The following is a 24592-nucleotide window of genomic DNA, read 5'->3' as shown; positions in this document are numbered from 1 at the left end:
TCTCGGAAGTCACTTGAGGAAAGGACCAGCAGTACCAGGGGCTGTGGTGCCACTCAGAGCTGCCCTGTCTCATTTTCTGTGCCAGTCAGAGCCGGGGCAGTAGAATCCCCTGCGTGGTGTGCACAGCCCCTTTGCTGAGGCTGCTGCGAGCAGCACATGACGGCAGCGCTGCAAGGGCAGCGGGCCAGCAGAAATCCCAGCCGTGCTCACGTGAGGCTGCTGGCAGCTCAGCCCGAGGAACCTCTGCTGAGATTCCCTGGGACTACAGCTGAACACACAGCCTACCCCAACACGAACACAGTTTGCATCACACCACATCAGGAACAGGAATTATTTTTTGCTCAGGCAAGCCTGACAGTTCAGAGGAGTTCAGCTGTCTCGTGTGCCCTCCACACAATCAAATTTGGTTGCCCAAAATCAACTCGATTTGGACACACACAATAATGCAGAGGAAAAAAAAGAACCATCTGACATGGTGATTTAAGCATAAGTGGGTGAGCCAATACTGCCGAGTGAATCCTGACACTCTGAACAGAATCTTCCAGAGCCGAGGAGTCCAGCCAACAGCCAAGAATAATATTTCAGTGGTTCAGTCAATACAGCTGTAACCATGGCCTGGAGGGGTTTCCACAGCCGTAACCACAGGAGTGACTGCACATTCGTTTGAAAATAGTAAAAACAGACATTTAAAAACCTACAGCTTGTAGACATCTTAAAACCAGTTTGAAAGGAGGCACAGAGGGACCTGAAAAATGCACCAACACTCCCACCAAGCTTGACTGTCATCTGTTTATCCTTCTTACAAGACAATGACTTGAAATAAGAACTCCTCTCACTAGGTACAATCACTTGCTTGAAAAAAACCTGTAGGAAGAGCTTCAGACTAGCTGAAAAGAGATGAGGTAGCCGTGTACAAAGCCTGAGTGATCAGCCGGAGCTGCAGTGGCACAAGGCACGTTCCAACCAGGACAGTCTAACACCGTTTATTCGCGTCTCACACTCACAGCCAGAGACACTCTCACGCCTTTCACATATGATTCCGATTTCTTCCCTGATGTAAGACACAGTATCACACAACATGCTACAGAAGGAGCCCTGCTGGTTCAAGCAGGCTTTCCCAAACGAGAAAAGAAAAACAACTAAAAGCCAAACAAAAAACTAAAATGGAAAAATAAAAAAAGAAAATAAAAAGTTTAATAGTCCACAGCTGCCAGGAGCAAAGGGTCACTGCCGCAGAGGGGCGGCACAGCCCACTCGCTTTGCTGGGTTTTCCCTTCAAAGAATATCCATAAAACGCGCTGCCAAGCGCCACGGAACAGCGTCCCGGGGGCGGCCCCGCACGGACCCCGCGCTCCGGCCGGGCGGGCCCTCCGCGGGCACCGGGAGCCGCGGCCGTGCCGGGGCGCGGCCCGAGCGCCGCCCGCGGCTCCGAGAGCTCCCGCCGGGGCCGGGGCAGCGCCGAGGGACCCCGCCGGCACTCACCTTCTTCCGGGGCTGCCATTTCATCATATTTGTAGAGCGGGGACGTGCAGCATCAAGGTGGCGCTGGGGCGGCGGGCGCAGCGGGGCCGCAGCCCGCGGTCATGCTGCCCGGCCCCGCCGCCAGGCCCGCGCCGCGTCCCGCGGGACAGCAGCCGGCCCGGCCGCGCGGGCCATGGGCGGGGGCTGTGCCCAGCCGGCGGCTCCGCCCGCACCGGTCACGCCCGGGGCCCGCGGGGCGCGGCCGCTCCCGGGCGCATCGCGGGCGGCGAGACCCGAACCAGGACACGGCCCCGGCCCGGCCCGCCCGGCGCGCGGCAGCTCAGGGGCGGCACCCGCCCGGCCCCGCCCCCGCCCCGCCCCCGCCGCACGCGAGCGGGCACGGACGCACCGGGCACAAGGGGGCGCTGCGAGCGGGAGCGGCTCTGGCGCCCCCTGTCGGTGCCACCCGGCACAAGGGGGACAGCCCGGGGGGCACCGGCACACGGGGACAGCCCCCAGCGTCAGGGGCACACGGGGACAGCCCGGGGGGCACCGGCACAGGGGGACAGCCCCCAATGTCAGCGGCACATGGGGACAGCCCGGGGGGCACCGGCACATGGGGACAACCCCCAGTGTCAGGGGCACACGGGGACAGCCCGGGTGGTACCGGCACATGGGGACAGCCCCCAGTGTCAGCGGCACATGGGGACAGCCCCCAGTGTCAGCGGCACATGGGGACAGCCCGGGGGGCACCGGCACATGGGGACAACCCCCAGTGTCAGGGGCACACGGGGACAGCCCGGGGGGCACCGGCACAGGGGGACAGCCCCCAGTGTCAGGGGCACACGGGGACAGCCCTTGTGTGCGGGCACGGAGACATCAGGGCACGGGGACAGCACCCTCGTGTCAGGGGCACACGGGGACAGCCCAGCACACGGGGACAGTCCCTGTGTCCTGCACACAGGTGAGCCCCGGGCACACGGAGGAGCAGCAGGAAGGGCTGTGCAGCCCCAGCTCTGCCCTCTGTTCACGCTCTTTTCCCGTGGCGCTGTCGCTGCCAGGGCTGGGGCTGCAGCAGAGCTGGACACTGTGGCCATCTCCAAGGATCCGGTTATTCCAACATCACACAGCTCCAGCCTGAGCTCTGGGGCTGTTTTGAGGCTGTTCTAATAGGCTCAAGAGAGTTACAAATCGTTAGGGCATGAACACAGTACAGTTTAATTCCATGCTTACATTACTGAAATGGTGCATTGCTGCGGGAATGACCAACAATGCAGCATCTCGGAGGTAAACAATAAACTTAATGGCAAATGTAATATCAAAACACAGGTCAAAAAAATATTCACTGCCAAGTCCCTTGGAAATACAGCACTTGCTTCTTTCCATTGCAGTTCCTCAGTGCCAAAGGACAGCATGCCTTGGGTCTCAGGGAGACCAGAGCACTGACAGGGGTATTTCAGATCCAACCTTGATGCTTAGATGCCACTCCCTTCCACAGTGACACAAAATTCAGCTATAGACCCAAAGCTGCTTTCAGCAGGTCCCATCTTGTCCCACTACCTTCAAACGTGAGCTCTGTGTTTCTGTTCCCACACCTTCCCCTGGATTACTGGAGTTTGAGTGCACGTGGCAGCACGGTGTGAAAAGTGAAAAATAAAGCTTTGAAATGCAGCAAGGACTGAAAAGAACAGGTGTGGCCTGGAACAGGAACTCCTGCTGGTTTTACTCCTCAGAGCTAGTGTCTCACAGAGCTTTGCCCTGCAGCAGAGCAGTGGGCCCTGGAACTCAGATTTCCATAAATTGAAAAACTGGTATTGACAATTCTGAAGAGCTCTGTACAAAGCAGTTGGTGCCTGAGTCAAGAAAATAAGTGCTCAGCATCAGACAATGCCATTCTCCACGTGGCTGTCAGAAGGAAGCTTCGTCAAATTCACACAGATTACAAAATGTGGTGTTTTGACATAATCAACAGGAGGTTTTTGAAATTCTTCCCAAGTAAGGATAATTAAGTGGAAGCAATGCAGGAGCTGTCATGAGAGACTAATGTTACAGTTAATGGCTTAAACATTGTTATGAAGGACTTGCTGCCCATTATGGCAGCACTGTGCAAAGAAGCTGAGACCACCAAAGCCCACCCCTCCCTGGATGTGACTCCTGACTGAAGCATAAGGGATCTTGAGATAAGATAAAGGTGACACCATTTCCAATCATCTCAGGTCCAGTGACAAGGAAATACATAAACAAACATATTTTATTCATTTTACTACTTTAGAGTGAATAATGGTCATTATTTTGGCCAGTTAGCACAAAATCATCCAGCACAATGACAGCCTACACCAATACTTTCTAATTTTTTACTTTTCTTGATTTACTGGTGCTTTTAAAATTTGCATTGTAGATCTGACAGTCCAGTATATGGTCCTCCTTTCCTACACTCAGTGAACACCAGAAGCAAGCTGTGCATTATTAGACATATCTGATAGCTCTCAATCTTACAGCTCAATGGATAAAAAACCTTTTAAAGCGTCTTCTTCAAATTAATCTTTGGCAAGAACCTAGAACTGTCTGATGTATTACCACATTTCTTGCATAATCCTTTCTTTTCGATAAATTCTAAGTTGATATCTTTGTTACACTATGAAATTCATTTTGCTCAACTCAAGTAAGCATCACTCAGAAACAATCCCACAGTGCAAATAGGAAAAGGTCCTGTTGGAGATGGCTTGTTGAGCAGTTTGCAGGTCAGGCTATCCAAGCAGAATGAGAATTCAGTTCATTGTGTCACTCTACTTAGATAGCAGCTAAACTGGTCAGTGCTGGTCCATGAAGACTCAGAGTACCAACCTGCACTTCCCTGGCAGTGTGAGATGCCAGCACTTCAGTAACACCCACACAGCCAGAGCACTGCAGACCAAGCTCCTAACAGCTGAGTCCCCTGGCAAATTCATGAATGATAATGAAATCAAGTCCTTTTGTTTCTGAATTTATTAAAGCAGCTTTCAATTCATTAGACAGTGCTTCTGTGTCTGCCCCTTTTCCCCCCTCCAGCCAGAGTGCTGAAGGCAGACACAGCACCTCACAAGGGTTTACAGATGAGACTCTGCATGAGTGACTGAGCTACAGCAGCTGCTGAGCAAGCCTGGCCTGCAAAAGGGAAAAAGGAGTTCAGAAAATTCTGCTCTGGGAGGAGGGAACTCCCTTCAAGTGCAGGAATTCTCCTTTAATTACCAGAACAAGTCTTGTGACACAACTCCATCTATTTCACACCCTTCAGGAAATAAAAGGTCAACACTCCATCATTATCCATCCTTTGGTGTTTCAAATGAAAGCCCTACTCCATGCTTTGGAAAAGAGAAGGGAAAATGAGGGATAACAGGGGGAAGAGAGGTGATAATCAGAGAGAGAGAGAACACAGTGCCCTCAGTGCTCTGTTCCATCACCCTTCCCTTCACAGCACAGTGAGAGTCTCTGCTGGCACCTCAGTTGTGACTATTATATAGACATGATGTGCTGTGAAATATCTGTGTGACAGTCCTATGGCAAAATGTATTTCTGTACTTCCATGGATAGGAAACATATCCCAAATTTTAACTGCATCTTACCAAGGAAGGTGTTTGCCTTCAGAACTGCTGAGACTCTCTTATTGGCTTTGGAGGCTTCAGTTCTACCCTTACATGATCCTGAGCAGAAAACCATGCTTGGGACCTGCTTCTAATTATGACTTGCCCCTCCTTTTTTCCATAGGAAGTACAATTACTGCTGCTATGGAGACAAGTGTAATTCAGGCAAGATGTGGGTCAAAGCAATACTTGGAAGGCAAAGATTCACAGAAAAGCAAACACTCTTTCAGCTATCTGTGGGTCTTCTCCCAGTCTTCCCTTGCCAACTTCCATCACCATCTGCTGTCTCAGGTAAGGAGGAGCCAAATAAATCACCTGTAACACCTGGAAGTTCTCACCAGGACAGCTGCTCTTCCTCCCTTGCCCCACTTTACCCAGTGACTCCAGCTATTCACAGGATCGGCCAGCATTCAGATCTTCAGTGTCTCTGTGGGCATAACAGCCTCAAATAAGCTCTTAATAGCCCAAAATAGGAGATTTATATTAATTTAGTGGAGAAGGCTATACAAACTTAAATAGTTTTTAAGGTATACTTACAATATTACCAGGTTCCTGAACCAAAACACTGCTTTTATTCCCCAAGATCATCCCCTCTGCCTGCTCCTCAGAGTGCACCTTAAATATATTCCTATGAATTCTTCACAGAAATCCCAGCTGCAAGCTGTATTATCTTACGTGCAGACACTAGTGAGACTGAAAACAATCTTGCATTTCCTGGTATGATGCTGCTTGGACTAAAGACCTGAGATGATAATTTGCTGGAAGAGGCAATTGATTCAAAGGAAAGGTTGAAGTGAATTTCTGTGGGAAATTGAAGGGAATTCTGTGAATTTCTGAATATGAAATAAAATCAAGCAGGATAGAGGATGGCTGTGGTACCTTTAAGGACACTCTTGCACTGAGGAAACAGATCCATCAATGCACTAGAGGAACCAACAAACTCCCAAACCCCAGCAGCAAATTAAATGAGAAACCTTTCAATTATGATTTAAAATCACATCCCCACTTAGACACTTCTCCTAAAGAGGTGGATTTCAGATACACCTGACAATGACATGAAGAAACTGAAAGATAAATTAAAGCCAAACTTACTGCTTTAACAATTAGCTCTTCTGGAGCTCACAGGTGAGCAGGGAGGGAGTTGAATCTGGTGACATACTCTGCACATTAAATTTGTTCTGTTTGCAGGATACAGAACATACCTTCTCAATTTAAAGAAATCATAGGAGAATATGCTAAGTTTTAATAAAAATTCTTTTTTAGCTTTGTCTGAAAGGGCTACACAATAAAACTATTGTATTCTAAAGGATCTGTTTTGTCTATTCTCAATTCTTCTTCCACACTGTGGAAATGTAAGCATGTTACCCAAGCTATCCTACACCTGAGCCCTGAGCCACTCAACAAAAGATCCTGTAACTGTCAGAAACAGCCCTTAAAACTCCCTAAGGACTCTTCTCTTACTGATTTAAATGATAGGCAGTTCACCTGCTGAACTTCCTTGTAAAATGTGTACCAGGAATTTTGTTTGTGTCTGTTCACATTTTCAGCCAGGACTGTATGAATAAGAGATGTGACACAATTTATCCATATGCAGCACCATATCTTGCCGAAGCACAGCATGCTGTATCTCACAGCTGCCCTTTCCACTGCTGCAGCAGGAAGAGAACAGAGGAAAGAAATAAACTGAACTCCTCTACAATGACAGAGTCTCTACAGACAGCCAGTGAACCCTCAAAACCAGAATCAGATAAATCTTCTTCAGAAAGACAGATGTTCAAGGAGCAGCTCCTTCTACAGCTAATCTGAAGAATACCTTGTCACTGTCATGCCAGAGATAACCATTTCAAAAGGGGGAAACAACCTTAAGGTGTTGTAAAACCCTACAGCACCACTGAAATCATTGGAGCAGAGACAATTTGGCCTCTCTGAGGAGTCACATCCAAGATCCTTAGCATAGAAGAGTTCGAGTCGGGAGGGACCTGAAACAATCACCCAGTGCAGTTTGCTGAGGAGAAGCATCTCCAACCCAGCACTACAATGAAGATTTCTGATGCAATTTTAGTTAGCTTCACTACTAAAAACAGCAAAATCAGGAGAGCTCACCAAAATGGGAACTTGAGCCCCTGTCAGTGACCAAGGCAGCCCCAATTAGCTTTGTCCTACAGCAGTGAAGCCAGCACACAAGGCTCAGTCAGAACCTGACTTCGATGGCATTTTCTGCATAAAGTTCTGAGAGCATTTAAGAATAACCAGGACAGCTGTTGGCTCCAGCCTAAAAATGCAGAACACATCTGTTTAATTTACCTTCATCTGCTCAAACATCCAGCACTGAAAAAGCAGAAGGCTTAAAGAGGTACTAAAATTTTTCTCTGTGGAGAAACAGGAGGAGACAACCATGCAGCAGTTTCCATTCATGCCTGACAGGAAAGGTGAAGGGTGAATTATTTGCAAGAACCAAAAAAAATAAAATATTCAATATGCATCTACATAAAAGTGTTTACTGATGATAAGAGATTGGTTTAAAATACTTTTTTGAAGGTTATGTAAATGGAAGTTAATTACTAGATATTAGATTACTCCATAATCTATTTTTTCAATTAGCATATTTTCTTACTGAAGTTTTACTACAAAAGGTGACCCCACAGCAGACCCAGAAGCACAAACCCAGTCTTGAAACCTGTACTCACTTCACCTTTCTTTTTCTCCAGCACAGATTTTTTCATTTAAAAAAGTGATATTAGCAGCAGATACTTTAGAAATTGAGGCTTTTTGCACAAGCACAGGGCAAATAGGAAAAAATAACATTATCTCCTTTCCCAGAATGTCTCTGCTGATGTGTCTGGACCCCTTGGAACAAGGACTCTGGTGTCACCCACAGACCCCAAAGCCCAGGCCCCACCATGCTGCAGAGAAAACTCAATTAGAACTGAAATGTAATTAAGTAATTATACCTGGAAAAAAGATTGAGGTAGGTATTTTTAACATGATACACAGCAGCGTTAATAGCAGGTTCTGAATGTGAATCAGAAATATTTTAAAAAAGAAGTGTAGGAAGGAATTACCTGAATGAAATAAGCAAAAATAACAAAGGGGAAGAATTATCCAAAAACTTTTCAATTTATTAAGGTCTAAGAGAAATGGAAAAGACTCAACAGATCTTGAATTACCCTGCTACACACGATGCCTCCTTTATATGCTGCATGTACCAGCAATGACAGACAAAAGAGACACAAATTGGTTTGATATTCTCTCTGCCTGGGCACAGACTTTCACTGCTCAACACAACATCATAGCAGGCTGTCAGGAATGCAGTGATTGTCAGGTTTTCACTTTGCTACCCAACCTCCATTCTACAAACATCAGAGTTAGGTAAAATGCTGCCAATAAGCTCATATTTACACTTCAGAGAAGTGTGCTGTTATTCTTCTCCTTCTAATTAAATTGTATAAAGGCATAGGCCTAATTACCATGACTGTAATGTCCTCAAACTGAAACAGTTTTACAATGGTTTATTCCAAATAATTCCTGGCTCAACAAAAACAATAAAATAAAAAATAAAAATAAAAATAAAAATTTAAAACTAAAATTAGAAAATAAAAATAAACCTAAAAATAAAAATAATAGAAAAATAAAATGGAATTAAAATAAAAATAAAAATTAAAGAAAATTAAAGAGCTCTTGTTGCTAGCCTCAACTGAAGTGATACAGGAACCCCATATCAGACAGACAAGCTGGTCCCTAAATCTAACAGCCTGGCCTATTAAATCTGATTTTTTCTGCTGGGGGTCCTGATCATTCTAAGAGAACAGACAAAATCTGGGAACATACCTGTGGTAGATCCATCTTCTACAGCATGAAGAAGACAGCAAATGGTGCATCTTGTTTATGAGGAAGAAAAGTCCTGATGCCACTTGTAAGTTTACGCCTTGAAGTCTGGGAGCAGTAACCACACCTATCCAAGCACAGGGACACTTACAGGGCTGTGCCTTCCTTACGAAAACAGCCCAGAACACCATTTGCCTCCTGAGTTTTCCGTGGCTTGCTGAGGCCAGGGTCTCACTGCCAGCACGGCAGCAATGCCTGGGCATCCCAGACAGGAGGAACCAGATCCCTGCTGTGGTACAGTCTCTGAGCTCAGCAGAATCATTTCTACTCAACAAGTGCACAATAAGAACCTTCTGGCAACTCACAGATCTCACATTCCTCTGAGAGGAACCATCAGAGCAGATTCCTCAGGATGGCACAGTTCCAAAGATTCCAGAGTGGCAATTTACCTCTGTGACAACCACAGGAGACTTCTTTGTAGCCCTGTACACAGACCAGCAAGATTATAATACTATTAGCTAGCAATGATCCTTTTAGCAGGAAAAATCATCAGTAAACACAAAAAAATACATAAAACAGAAAAAATCTCTCAAGCTCGAAATGTTCCATTTGGATAAAGAATTCCTGACTTTCTGTAGGCGTTCTCCTGTTGCTGCCTTCCAGCATCTCCCCTCCTCCCTTTAATTAGAGCCTGTGCAAAAGGAGGGAGAAGCAAAGCTATATTTTACTCTCTGTACACCAATGACCAGATAACACATTCTGTATTGAATAAAAATATTTTTAGTTGACCTCAAAATCCATGGGGAAAAAAATCTAGGCAAAAACCTCATATTTTCACCCTGAAATACAGAAAAGCTTAAACCCACCTTTGGCTTTATTGCACGTGAAACACTGTTGGGTAAGAGATTCAAATAATTCCTGGAGGCCAATTAATCTGCAGAGAGAGCTGAGGATCAGTAAAGAGAGCAATGTCTGGCACCAGAGCCTCTGCTGGAATGTGGAACCATCCTTAATAGGAAGTACAAGTGAAAATTGTGAAAACTGGAGTAAAGAGATTCCTTTGATTCTCCTCTGCTGCAAGTAACTCCTAGGAAGAAGCCCTCAGTATGTTTTCCGCATAAAACAGGAATTTCTCCTGTTTTTCTCAGAAACAGGGAAAGGCATTCTACACAGGCTACTCCCAAGAGCAGAACTTGGGCTCCAGGACTGAGAAACCCCATGGAGTGTATCTGTAGTGTGCACAGAGCGTGGCTGAGCCCAGGCTCAGCACAGGACATTTCTCAGCATCTTTCCAAAGCTGCTTTTTCCATTTTTCAGAGCGCACATCTGGCAGCGCCGCGGCGCGAACAGCAGTTCCTGGCTCTCGGTGCATGTGTTCTGCATCCCATGACATCATGCACTCCTCAGCCTGCCAAGGAGCAGGCTCTGCTCTACAGACCACCAAAACAGAGCCCCAGCAGCCCTGTGGGGAACAGGGATAACTTCCAGCCCCAAAAGTTTTCCCCTTGCAAAATCTTGTTCGGTGTTTCATCTGTTGTGCTGCACTCTCTCCCACTCACATCCATTACTCAAAAGCAGTTTTCAAATCATTCCTAAATTGCTTCTATTCTATCCTGCCTGTAAAGATATTTTCTTTGCACAAGGCTGTAACTACTCAGTTACTTCTCAGCAGAACCCTTTTTCCTTTTATTCACAGTGGGTTTTTAACTCTTTAACAACCTGAAAACTGGGAAATCTGTATTTCCCAAAGAAACCTACCTTTGTTTTTCTTTGCTCTGGGTAATAGTAGGTGGCACTGTACAGATTGATTGTTCTCTGGAGATGGGATTAATGGCTCATCTTGTGTCATACTCATTACTTAACACTGCCTCAGCAGCACAGAAGCTCTCTGGCACACTTAAGAAAATAGGTTCTACACTGTAGGGCAAATCAGAAGAAAAATAATTCTATTACCTGAAAAATGTTCATGTTCAAAATCTTTCAAAACTATTTAAAGAAAGGCAGACAAATGCCAAGACCAAAGATCCATGACTTACACACTTACTGGTGGGGAGACCTGGAGCCAAGAACTGCTGCACGATTAGACCCTGGAATTTACCAAAACTGGCTCTCTGCTCCAACTCCTGTTATCAATCCCAAACCAATCAGCCAGAAGGAAATAAACTTACAGATACTGCAACTTGGTCATGAAGTCACAATGAGAGATAAGGCTGCAAGATTTCCCCGCAATAATTTCACTAACAGAGGTGAAAAACAAGGTCTCTAAAGCTGATTCCTCTTAAACAGGGCTTAATTGTCAAAGGGTGGAGAAAAATTGCGACAGATTGATATTTCAAAATGACAAATTTCAGTTTTCTTCTCATGTAAAGTGGTCTCGTGCAAAAGAGCCAACTCACTCATCAGGCAAGGGTCACTCAGAGGTTATCCACAGAAACAGGACACAGCAGAAGCCAGGTCTGTCACAAATTACCAGGCACATTGGCTCCAGGCAGCAGCAGCCCATAAATCCATTTCCCCCAAGACAGTACTTGCATTTCTAGATACAGTGATTCCACTGACATCTCCTTTGCTTGCCACCAGAGCATTTCCAGATATCAGTCTAATGTTCCAGAACAGAAAAAATGAGGGCACTTGAATGATTTCAAGTCACTGCACTCTCAAATGAAAAAGCAATTTTTTCCTATTGCCTGCCCCCCTGACTGAAGGTTCTCAAGCCCAATTGCTGTGTTTGGCATCAGGTAACTGCACTCAGTAATTGTGGCTACTGCCACTCATTTCAGAGCACTCTTGGAAAGGTCACCCAGTAAACACCCTTGAATTTCTTTACATCCAGTACTATAATTAAAAAATAATTATTATTTTAGTACTTTTTCCAATGACAACCAGTGTTTAAGTATTTTTTTTACATAAATAAAGATCAAAACATGCTATATACACATAACTATGTGTTTCTCACACTGAAATGTATGTTTTGTTTATACTACCTTTTCCCCTGAAAATATCTCAGATTAATTAATTGCCACATATGATTCTCCGGGGATAATGTATTTTTCTTTTTACTTTTGGTAGGGAAATACATGGTATAAAGAGAATCCCAATTGTAGATAAAGTAAAATATCTTAGAAATAAGGTAGATTTAAAAAGCATTGCAAGAGGGAAGAGTCAATCTGGCACTCCTACTCTGACTGTTACAGGGTGGTTTGTTTTGACTCAGGGAGTCCTGAATATTTCTGGTCCTTCCTCACTTGTAACAGCAATGCAAGGAAATTTATGTTCCTGAATTTCAGTTCTGTGTCTGTTTTCATGGCAAGTTATTCCTGACAGAGTCTTTACAGAAGCTTTAAAAAAAGTTATCCTGTGCTCATAAAGATGGAGCACTAATGAGTTTCATTAGAATGCAGTGCATCAACTCTAGATTGAGACATAGCCCAACATGATTAATTACCCTCTTGGAATGGCTGCAGCAGAACAGAGAGGGCTATCAAGGCTGTCCTCTAATAGCTGAGTCCACCCACCTCCTCCACCTTCTGAAGAGGTGTTCTCCCTCCCTGCAGCTTGGCCACCACTGTGACAGCTGTGGGTGCTACCAGTGCCAGCTCAATAGATGATAATCTTAATCCATCATCTTCTCTATTAGCAATTACCCTTGCTCATTTCAACAGCAAGGTCAGTCTTACTTAGCATATTTATCTTTCAGGAAAGTGTCAGTGATCTAAGCATGAGTTTTTCAGCCTCAACTACTATTTAGTTATGTAAAAACAGGAATCTTCTCGTTTCACAGCTAAGCTTATAATCATGTCAAATCAAACTAACTCAAGAATTATCTCAATTACTCCTTTGAAATGTATCAGCCAATTCCCCAGTTCACCCAGTTACAGCAGTATCAAAAAACTAGAGCTGAAAATGTATTTACTTGAATTTTACTTTTCAGAACATCTTGAAAAGAGATTTGACTGCAAAGATAACTGAAACCTATTTGCAAAGCAGACTGCATGTAAACCTACAGCTGTTTAAAGTTTATTACCTTTATTATGAAGGCATTATCTTGAAAGCTGTCACTTTCTGTAGCTCTGAGATGGCCCCAATGAGGGTATAGCCATGAAATATTAGGGACCTGAACACACTGTCCATGTGCTCCTCAAACATTACAACCAGCAAACTGCATGAGGGATCTCAGCACATGTCCCAGTCAGGCACCAAAATTAAAATTTTTCAGTTATAAAATCTCCTCCATATCTTGTTGTATCAAAGCTTGCTCCAAAAACCATACACCTCCTAGAGATGCACATTTAAAGACTTGATGGTCTCCAAAGGTGCCATCCCACCCAAGCCACTTCATGTGAATTCTGTGTTACAATAAGCACAGAATATGGACTTGAAGCTCCCAAAGGATGGAGTCCTGCATTGGCAGGAACAACAGAAATTTTACAATAGTCCTTCAAGGATGAGCACTCTAGAACACTCCTGTGACAGGTGGCAGAGGCTCCCTCGGTGACCTCACTGTGTGTGTGGCACAGCATGGCTGGGATGTGGATTGTGCTCATACATTCTGTTATTTTTCATATCAGCACCACCATGCCACTTAAGATTCTTGGCTCTGAGGGTGCTGAGGCTCTGGCAGAGGCTGCCCAGTCCCTGGAAGTGCCCAAGGCCAGGTTGGATGGAGTTTGGAGCAAGCTGGGACAGTGGAAGGTGTCCCTGCCCATGGCAGGGGCTGGAACAAGCTGGCTTTAAGTTCCCTTCCAACCCAAACCCTTCTGGATTTTAGGAAAAGCACTGCTAAACCCAACTATGGCTCTCAGCAGCTGCCAAAAAGCTGCAAGCCATACCAGCCCCATTTCAGCTCTTCCATTTGTAACACTTCTAATGAGCAGATGGTTAATTTTTGTGAGCAGGGAATAAGAAACAAAACAACTTTTGTTGGTGCAAGTGTCCCAGGGTCCTTTAGGTTATAAAAACCAGTTGTTTTGGATATCTGCTTAAATTTTTGACTGCAAATTTAGCCTTCTCTAGATTATGAGACAAATGTTCATATCCTCCATTTGTTTTCAGGTAAAATAAAAACCTGCCAGACATTGTTCAAGGCTTTTTAGCTATTTAGAAGTTGGGAAATACTTCAAGAGTAAAAAAATTTTATTGTGCCTGTTTCCTGTCTATTTCCAGCAATAAAATTTTTGTACCTCTAGATCACAAACAGTATGTGTTTCTCCACCTTTATTATTGCAACCTCACTAAAAATCAGCAGATGGAATTCCCACACAACTGTGAGTACCTGACCTTCAGAGCCAGTTCCTCAAACACAACCTCAGGCTGAACCTGAAGGCTACACAATACTGGAAGTGTGAATATTTGAACAATACTACTGCTCACTTCAGAGGCCAAGGGACTGGGGCAACCCCAAAGAAAGCAAAATAACTACAAAACAAGCTTTCTTTATGTTGTACTGAGAGAATTTTTGGGGGTTGTAGCACTAGAGAGATTCGCAGAGATACCTAAAGTAAAATCTACCGTCTTTACCATGGTAGAAAGCAAAAAAATTCAGTTAAACATACACAAAAGCCCTTCAGAAACCTCAGCATTTGAAAGATCACTGCATTTACCTTCCTGGCAAAACTGTCTTTAACTGAGATTCACAGAATGGATAATTGTAGATCTGCTACATTCAAGTTGCTTCTTTATGTTCTACAGTGTGATTTTATGAAACATGAATTCACAGAAACTGCAGTAAATTTTTAATTAGCGAAATACAGATGGTTATTTTCATACAAATTTTAAATTTTCCTGTTTTTATGAAGCACCAACCAAACCCAACACAATGTGCACCATATTTACAAATGCTTAAAAATATTTATAACACCAGATATGATTTATCACTGTACTTAACAGTACTGAGCACTCTAAACTAACAAACAATAAAAATTACATTTCTGTGATTTTTTTTTTGTTTAGTACAAACAAAATTTATTACAAAATAAAATATAAAACCAATTTTAAATACAAACAATTTTGTGTGGGGACACAGAAGAAAATAGAACAAAAGCATTAATATTTGGGAGGAGAAATTGTGTGAGAGCACGAGAGACAATGGATGTGTGTGAGCCAGGAGTGAGTTGCTGGTTTGGATCATTAACTGAGAGCTCGCTGCTGCTCCCTCTGCAGACTCCAGGATCAGAATCCTCACTCAGTGCAGAGTGTGAGATCAAGCAGAACAAATGTGGGAGGGCACAAAATCATACAGGCAACTGATTTTCTTTTTATTCATTGGAACACTAATTTAGGCTCTTTAAAAAGCTACATTTACTATACACACTCCTCTTATCCACGCTCCTTTTTTGCTGCATTCCCTATTCTCTTACAGCTTTCCAAAGCCTCAGTGACTGTACCTTGCAATCCCAAACATTTCCATCTGAGTTAAGTGCACATATTTTCTGCTTTAAGCCTAGGAAGGCTCAGTGCTGTAGCTGTCCTTTCCCAAACAGTCACAAAAGCCATTATTTCTCAGCACACTTTCAGAGTGCAACCAAACCCAAGAAGCTGACATTTTTTATTTAGCACCCATGGGCTATAAACATGAAAAATTTACTCCCTGAAATACAGTTGCATGCATTTCCTATCCACCCTACTCATGATAAAAAGTAATTTCCTTGCACAGCCTGGTAACAATGGCAACTGAATGAGATGTATCACCATAAAATAAACATGAGCACATCGCACATCTGAATTCTCCAGAGTGAGACTACTACTCTGTGTTCCCAGAGAACATTTAAATGAATAAGAGGCCTTGAAGCTTGACATGTATCTCTAAAGGCATGGGAGAGGATTCAGGGCAACTGTCATTAAAATTAATCACTATTAGTGATCACAAACCTCCAGTAACGCTGTGGCTCACTGCAGGAGAGCTATCAGGGCCAAAACAAGATGTCTAAGCAATAAAAACCAAGAGCTGATCAAGAACTTACAGTTCCTGTGTGATAACTGAGAGGGGCTAAAGGTTACACAACAACAAAACATGATAGTAGAGTGTTTTCCAGCTCCTACTCATCTGGTAAAGGAAAAGCAAAGGAGAACCATTATTTTGTACTTTGGACGAATTAAGAATGAATTACAGTGCAATAAAAAATAAACAGAAAATAAAAATAAGAAAATATGTCTAGAATTCCTTTCCTGAGTTATTGCAAAAGTCCACCAGAGTGAGGCAGGACCCAACCAGGCTCTGCCCAACTCAGGGGGGAGCTGTCCAGCAAACACAGAACTGAACGTTACCAGGGTTAAAAACACCTTTCACCAGCTGCTTCACACATTCAGAAAAATTATGAAACTGAATTCCAGTAGATGTTATGGCTTCATAAGACAAAGGGGCTCAGAAATTCAGTTCTTAAGAAGCCCATGAGTGATAATGAAGATACACCAGCTCAAATGTAACCTAGAAGATAGAAAGCCCCAAAATCTCTGAATCTGCCGGACATCTTTGCCAGGTAAACCAACCCCACAATTCCTCTTTCCTTAAACATCTCCTACTCACCAGGGCTTAAATTCCATCATGTGGCCCTTCAATCTTAGCACAGTAATTCTCATGGAAGAGCCAACACCTCCTATGAGCTGAAGGGAACAATGCTCTCCAAGAGGCAGAAGAAGACTTTGGGTCACTCTGTGATTCTGTGACACATGGATCCCAAAGCTTGTGAGGATGTGGGTTTACAAAATCACCTTTAATTACATAAATCAGTAATTATTCAATTATCATGAAATTGTTTAATTGTTTATTTTGTATAACTCACATTCCCCTTTCTACTGTGTCTTGCACTGTTTTTTGTGTTTTATTTGTGAAGGACAGGAGCCTGCAAGCAGATAGCCACTAGGAGTAAAATACTTGGCGAAAATTAAACCTCCTTTTTCACCCTGAAAAAAGTTGCAAAATTATGCCTGAACTACCCATTCTCCAGTGTTTCAAGAAAGTTTCTTTCCACTTCCCATATGAGAGAAGCCTCTATTAACAAATGTTTCATCCAAGTACATTCTCCCTTTGTTAGCATCCAGAATATCTAGGGCTTGGTGTACATCTTTGAAGAAGTTCATTAAAAATGAATCATAGAACCATGAATTTAACACATGTCTAAATAAAAAATAAGTTTTCCATTAGGGGAACTGAGCACTGTATTAGTTCTAACACAAGAAAAACTGAAGGAATAGTTTTCAGCTCCAGACCTATCAAGCACATGGAACAGAATTTTGACCCTGACTAACAAAAGCCATCACATCCACTGCCTGAGGAGAACGGTTTCAAATACTGGACACTAATAAAAATGCCTTTATTATATTTTTATATATCAATATTCATATGATAATATGAATATATATATATATATATATCTTTTTTTTTTTTTTTTTGTATGAGCTGGTTCCTCAACTGTTTTAGAATGAAAAAAGCAGTACAGGAATTTACATACCACTGCCAACTTCTGGTAAAGTCATCAGAAATTACAAAAATAACTGCACTGAAGAGCATAAAAAATTGTGTCTATGATAGACTTCTAAGAACTTCTAGAGAAATTAACTTATTTGACTTCCAGGACAGAAACTTGACATTCCTGAGTGAAGGGAAGAAAGGAAGAGTTCAAAACTAACATAAATCCAGAAAATAAAATTGAAACTAGAGTGTCCATTCACTACATGATAGAAACTACAATATTGTGCAACCTTTCTTTTAAACTTCAGGGGCAAATTCTCTGTCAGTGGATAATAGCTGATAAATAGCAGTGGATAATAGCTGATAAATAGCAATTATTTCTGTTGTTCCATGTCACACAAGGGGCTTTATAATTTCCTCTTTGAAGCAAACAAGAAATCATGTACAAAGATGCTTGTGGCAAAAGGGAAATGTCACCTGCTTTGTGCAGCAGTTCAGACCTCAGTGCCCTCAGACACAAATGGAGCAGTGACTCAGAGAACAACAGGTTATAGAAATAAAAATAATTGCCACAAACCTCTTCCCTGCTTGCATTAGTTTGAACTGTCACCATGCTCTTGTCTCAGAAAATGTCTGTGCTTAATGCAGCAATTATCCCTGTGCTGCATCTCCTCCTTGAACATGATCACAGGCACTTCACATCTCACTCGGGGAGATGGAATGACCTGAACAAACCCCTGCTGGCTCCATAAGGCCAGGAAGATGGAATGTTAAGCCCTGGATGTATTTTCAGCTGTCAGAGAGCTCTCAGCAAGGCCCCTGCTAATTGGTTGGGTTTTCTTGCCCTTGGCACAGCGTAGCACACTGTGTAAATGGTATCCTTGAGTGCTTCCTACTGACTTGCTAGTCAAGGCAATTTCCTGCTTTCTCCATTTTTAGTGTTTTCTCCTGTCTACTTGCTCTCATAAACTCTCAATTTAATTTAATTTCCTCAGAGACTGGTTGAGATTTTAGGTCTGTGATGAGGATCCAGTGATGTCCAGAAAGGCCGTGATGTATCAGCCTGTATACCCAAAGAAGAAATGCAGGTTTATAAGAGCATTCTTGTCTATCACAGAGAAACCAGGTACAGCATCCTTGAATCCACTCAAATTCTGTTCTTTATTGTCACTCAGCCGCCAATGGGCAGCTCTCAAAGGAGAGGAGGGTTTGATGCATTCCTTATCATCCACAACATCTTGGCCACTCTCACATTCTAGTCCTTGGCCAACCAGAACTACAGCATAAATTCAGAGAGCTGGGACAAATCCAGGATGGCAAACCTTAAGTAAAACAAGACTATTTGCTGCAGAACAAAACCAAAAACATCTGAGACACAGTTGTTGGTGATCTGATTAACCAAAGCCGCAAATGATGGAATTGTAGCAAAAGGAAAAATAGATGGGGATACGGGGCATAAAGACAGTAGGGTAACACAATTAGAGTAAACAATTAAAATGCAAAGAAATCCAGACAAAGTGAGTGCAAAGCAAAGCATTTCAGAAAGCAGAGCTCAGAGCAGCTGCTCTCCCTCCACTGCTGAGCATCAGTGACACTGCAGCCTCAGGAGCCAGATCTGCCAGCACTGCCCTGCCTGATGTCAGACAAACACAGTGGGCAGCAAGAACAGCACCGACTGCGGAAAGAAATTAACGAAATTCCACTTAAAAGTATCTAAAAGATGTGAATTTCTGCAGAGCTGAAATGAGGTCCCAGGCCCTGCTGAACGCCTGAGCACAGAGCGCCCTCTCATGTGCTTCGCTCATTTCTCCACACATCACTGCAACACTACACAACTGCACAACTTCACAATCAGCCACCACTATGGTCAGATTAGCAAAGGGATTAATCTCCAAGATGAGAAAACTCAACCCTTGTACACTGAGTAAAACCAAGGAATATATATCTCATTCTTAAGAATAACAAAATTGAAGGAACAAACCTCTGAAGAGCCAAAAACTGAGCAGAAAAATCATCTGGCAGTTAACTCCTCAACGTTTGGGTAGGTGAGAAAAAGAGGTAACAACACACACTGAGGTTCTAGTCTGAAACTATGGGGTACAAAACCCAGTATTGTGTAAATAAATGAAAATAGTCCAAATGTCTTAAAATGCTATCCAGTGGTAATTGCCTGAATCTCAATGAGCAGGTAACAAGATATTTTTCTTAAATATCACCCTTGCAGATCAATCCTCACTTCTGCATTTCAGAATTACTTCTGCATTTGTGCTTTGGATATTCAGATATAGGAGGAATAAAACCCACTATACCATTCCTGCACAGTAATATAACTAGTTCCAGTGGCAAGAGAACTGTGGGGTAAAAAAACTACCACCTTCCAGGAGAGAAATTTACATTACAGCACTTAGACTAAGTAGAATAACTGCAGTTAATTCCATAAAAGAAAATTTTAGGTTGCTTTATTCCATATACAAAAGGGTTCCAGAAAACAAAGGGAGGAATAATGAAACCCTACAGTAAGTGCTTGGAAAATTTGTGTTGATTTGTTGCATGCTGAGCTCAAGTACCTCTATAAGCTTTTCTAATTCTAAGGCAATAAACTGATTTCTTAGAAAGGAAGGAGCCATTTTTCTTGTGTACTTGTCTAAGACAGACAACCACTACATGTGAAAATACATATTTTTTTTAGGATGACATAGCTATAGTGTCATCAGTCCACTGTGTCCCTGTCCCCCACTCTCATGTTGCACTGCTACTGCTCTGTAATTTTAAGAATTTAGGGAAAGGAAAACCTCCACAACTTATCTGCACAGCAGTTTTCCTCCAGCAATGCCACAACCATCTCGTCTGATGCAGAGAATAATTCCCCAGTGAACCTGACTGTTGGGAAAAACATTAACTCCATAAAGCTGTCAAAATATTACATGATGCTCATTATTTAAATATCTAAATGAAAAAAAAAAAAAAAGGAGCAGAAAACTTTTTGGTCAGGGTGGTCAAACACAGGAACATGTTGCACTGAGAGGCTGTGGAAGTTCCACCCTTGGAGATACTCAAAACCTGACCAGAGAAAGTCATGGACAACCTGCTCCAGCTGACCCTGCACTCATCTCCAAGGGTCCCAGCCAACTTCAGCTCTGCTGTGGTTTTGCAACACAAAAAGACAGAAAGAAATGCACAAATCTCATGATAATGTAACACAAGTTCTAGCAGAGTGAAAAAAGTCTGTTAAATGGTTTTACGTATGCCTGAAAAACTGGAATGCAACTTTCTGCAAATTAAACACAGACTGTAAGCTGAAGGACAGGACTGGAAAGTTCCTTGCTCATCAAATTAAAAACAAGAGGTCTATTCATGAAAAAAAGTTATGTGGTCAAGTCACATTCTTTGCTCACAAGTTTTACATGAGACCGAGGGTGGGCACTCTGCTTGCCATTGACTGAGAAACTCTGAGGCTGCTAGGGATTGTTAGAGCATGTGCAGGTTTGTTTATAAAGATGGGCAGGCAGTCAGAAGTGCAAGCGGACATGCAAGTGTCCTTTCTTCTTGTAAAAGTCCTGCTCAAATGACAGCTGGAGGCATTTGAAAAATACCAGTGCAGGTTTCTGCCAAATTCCCCCACAGTGAGATCACAGCTCCTAAACCCCTCTTGCACTGCAAACACCCAAAGGCTTCACAGCTCACAATTCCCCCTTCTTCCAGTTCTTTCATAGTTTTTCTCCACTAGAGACACTAAGCCACATTTTTAAATTGAGACAATAATTTTAAATTAGGAGAAACAAAGACCATAAGAGAAAGTCGTGCCTGATAAAAAGTGCTGTAATTCTTCCTAGCTACTTTTGAATTACATATGCACAGGGCATTCCTTTTGCATCATTCTCAGATTATTCAGCTTTTCTCTAAAAGGTGTTTCAGCTCTAAAAAAGGTTGATACAAAAAGGTGGTCCTGTTTTAAGAAATAAGATTATTCCCTGCCTAGCGGCTTGAACAGTAGCAATAATCAGAGATCATTACTGAACCCTGATCTTCAATTTGCCAGCTTGGCCCCCTCTCATTCAGCACCCCACTGTGCTTTTCAGGGAATGCTGCTCCTCAAGCTCCAGTCCCTGGGGCTTCAAACAGCACAGTGCCACTAATGGTACAGTCAGCATCCTTCCACTCACACAGGACAAAGAAATCAAATAAAATCAAGGTACCCCTCAGAGTGCTGAAAACATCCATCTTTGTGATTCTTGCTTCCATTTGTCTTAGGCTGTGAATGTTCCTATTAGCCAAATGTATTCAAGTTTGACAAAGTCATTTCATCTCCTGTTAATGAACAACTTTTCTGTTGAGAGATTAAGAAAATAAATCAATGCCAAAACCCAGTTAATTGTTCAGTAGCAGTAGGCTGTTTGTACCTTTTGTTAGCTGTCACAGCACTGAGCCAGCACTCAACGGGAAGTGAAATCCACATTTTAGCACAGAATTAGGTCCAAATTGAAACTATTTAAGCCACAGCATTTTTCCTATAATGTGAGGATTTAAAAATACCTCAAAATCAGCAAGAACTAAGGAGAGACTATTCAGGTATCAGAGTCACATAATATATATCCCTCCATTTTCATGCACCATGCCTAAGGCTGTGCAGCTGTGAGGAGAAATAGAATAAAAATTTTCTACAGCACAATCAACAGCAAAACAAAGAAAACTGTTCAGTGGGAAATCAAAGAACAAAATGAGCATGATCTGATTTGCCTCTTGGATATTTCCAAAATGCATTTTAATTCCTGAAATATTCTGTTATCCTTGCATTTCTCAGTGCTACATACACAAAATATTTTTCAAATAGCAGAACACACAAGCCAGCCCTCTCAGACAAAGGCTATGAACAGCTTTATATGCTGTTGCTATAAACATGGTTCAGGCACACACAACAAGTTCCTGTGGTCTGTAAGAGATCTGATGTTTCTCTCTGCAATCACTTTCTCATTGTTCATGTCTTGAGCTGCATAGATAAGCATATGCATTTGAATAAACACACCTGCTCATTACCCAACATTATTTAATGCTTTAAAGAAAAATTTTGGGGTGGGGATGTTAAGAGCATGACTTTCAGCCACAGATTGTATTGAACTGATGTTAACAAGCATTAAGTGGAGTAGGAGCAAAAACATAAGAATTAACAAACTACCTAAGAAATGTAGTTTGTACCCAAAGGAGGAAAATAAATATAGAAACTTATATTTAGTAGCTCAAAACTAAAAAAAAAAACTGCATTCAAATTAATATTTCTACTTCCTAAGGAAAAGGAAGTCAGGTTCTGTATTTAAAACTCAGGCCTTTCAAACCAAATACCAGTTGTCCCTACTAAGCTCCCTCTTCTGGCTAATTAATAAACTTGCTTAGACTTTGTATGCAGAAGTTTTGACCTTCCCCGTTCTGTTCTATCAATAAAAAAAAAATATTTTTTAGAAATTGGTAAATAAAGGTTGACATTGAAATATACAAGTTTTCAACTTCAGACAGAGCTCTCCTTTTATCTCTGACAAGTTCCACAAACACACACAAGGAAATAAACATCCTTGTACTGTGTAGGGACACTCTGCAAACTGGCACTCGACCATCTGCATGTCCTCTCAGTTTCTGAACACCACTGCCTATTTTCTGCTATCAGATATTCTTGAAATGCCTGTGTTCAAAACCTGTCAAACTAGTTAATTCGTTCCCCAAAGTACACCCTTCCTTGTTCTGGCTAAAACTAGGATTAAATATGTAATAAAAATACAAATACACCTCTCAGAAATTATAAATGTTGAAAATGAGGAAAACAGAATCACAGAATAAACTAGATAGGAAAAGACCTTGGAGATCATGGAGTCCAAGCTGCGACCTAACATCACCTTACAGCCAAACCATGGCACTGGGTGTCTCATCAAGGCTTTTTTAAAAACCTCCAGGGACAGTGACTCAAGCACCTCCCTGGGAGCCCATTCTGAACCACTCCATCTGTGAAGATAAATCATCTCCCTGACAAAGCAGGACTCTCTTCTAGTGTGGACTAATTAAAGTCTTAAGGAAGCATATGAAAAAGCTTTTCTAGAGGCTAATAAACAACTGTAAATGAAAATACAAGAATTAAGAGTGATCTGCTTTGAAATAGAATAAAACTTCAATAGTTTGGAGCCCAGCTGGTGCAGAGCACCCTGCTTGCCACCTGCTCTAATTTCTGAGGAGAGGAACCTGGGTGATGAGTCTGCTCTTAAACTGCACCTTTAGCTGAAGTGGCTCATAAGGATGGGTGAGGGATAGTCAGGAGAAATGGAATCTGGAGCAGATGCTGTTAAAATCAATTAGCATGCAAAGGGCTGGCCCTGGACTAGCCAAGGCCAGGCAGCTACTGGAGCAATCAATGGCAGCTGGTGGGAAGCAAGCCCAGGAGGAAGAGGCAACCAACATCATTTACTCTTTACAAATGTTTCCTTACGTAGTCAGTCTTACTGAGAATGCCAAGATACATATTTCTTCAAATGTTTGTCCAAACTATACTACACACAAACACTCTTTGAACAGTATTTTGAAAGACCTTATCATTCTAATGTACTAATAAGAATGTCTATGCTACCTCTCAAAGTTTTGGAACCACATGTTCCTGGATGCTGATGAATACTGACTACATTAAACGTTAAAACAGATGTCTGGTCTTCACAACCCAGGAACCATGCTGTGTTGAAACAGTAAAATAGTAGCATACTCCCATTGGGGAACAGTATGCTTACACAGAAAAACTGTTTAATATCCAACAGGTAATTCAAGTCAAACAATTTTTAAAGAGAAAATACACTATTAGGTAGGAGCAACGGGGCGTAGCATGGTCGGGACAGACAGAGATGAGAGATCTCTGCAGCCAGCTCAGGAACTTGGGGTTCATTGCAAAGGGCCTGGGTGCAGGGCACTGCTGGGAGCTGCCAGCCACAGCTCAGAGCAGGCCCGAGAGAAGAAAAGAGAGTGGGAAAGAGAGAGAAGGCAAGAGTGTGGTGAAAAAGATGGGAGAGAGTGAGGTTCCTGTTACAGTACAATAAATCTTCTTCTGTGTTGAATATTCTAATTTGCACTAACCAATCTAGTCCAGGATACAAATCCTATAGCATTTCCATACAGCCTATAAGAATCATTATATTATCATACTGTGTTACTTTTTAAATCCTAAAATCTACTCTTTGGACTCCTTCTGCCAAGCTGGCAGGGTCTGCTCTGACCCCTGGATCTGCCTGCAAGCAGAGGGTATGTCACGAACATA

At 42.6% G+C, this 24592-nt stretch overlaps 1 protein-coding gene across 2 annotated transcripts in view; it reads right to left on the bottom strand.

The window, feature by feature from the left end:
• TTC28 (tetratricopeptide repeat domain 28) overlaps nt 1-24592 on the bottom strand; it is a 106161-nt gene that overhangs the window by 74712 nt on the left and 6857 nt on the right. Inside the window, exon 1 of one of the 2 annotated variants that reach the window (XM_063172757.1) lies at nt 1483-1563. The exons of the other annotated variant lie outside the window; for it this stretch is intronic. Coding sequence (XP_063028827.1) covers nt 1483-1509 — 27 coding nt within the window. The 5' untranslated portion in view covers nt 1510-1563. Of the gene's footprint in view, nt 1-1482; nt 1564-24592 lie in introns of those variants that run through there. 2 annotated transcript variants of the gene reach the window in all.

Source organism: Melospiza melodia, chromosome 20 (genome assembly GCF_035770615.1).
Source record: "Melospiza melodia melodia isolate bMelMel2 chromosome 20, bMelMel2.pri, whole genome shotgun sequence".
NCBI lineage: Eukaryota > Metazoa > Chordata > Aves > Passeriformes > Passerellidae > Melospiza > Melospiza melodia.
Note: the sequence above shows the minus strand (reverse complement) of the source record. Positions and strands in the feature narration are given on the sequence as shown.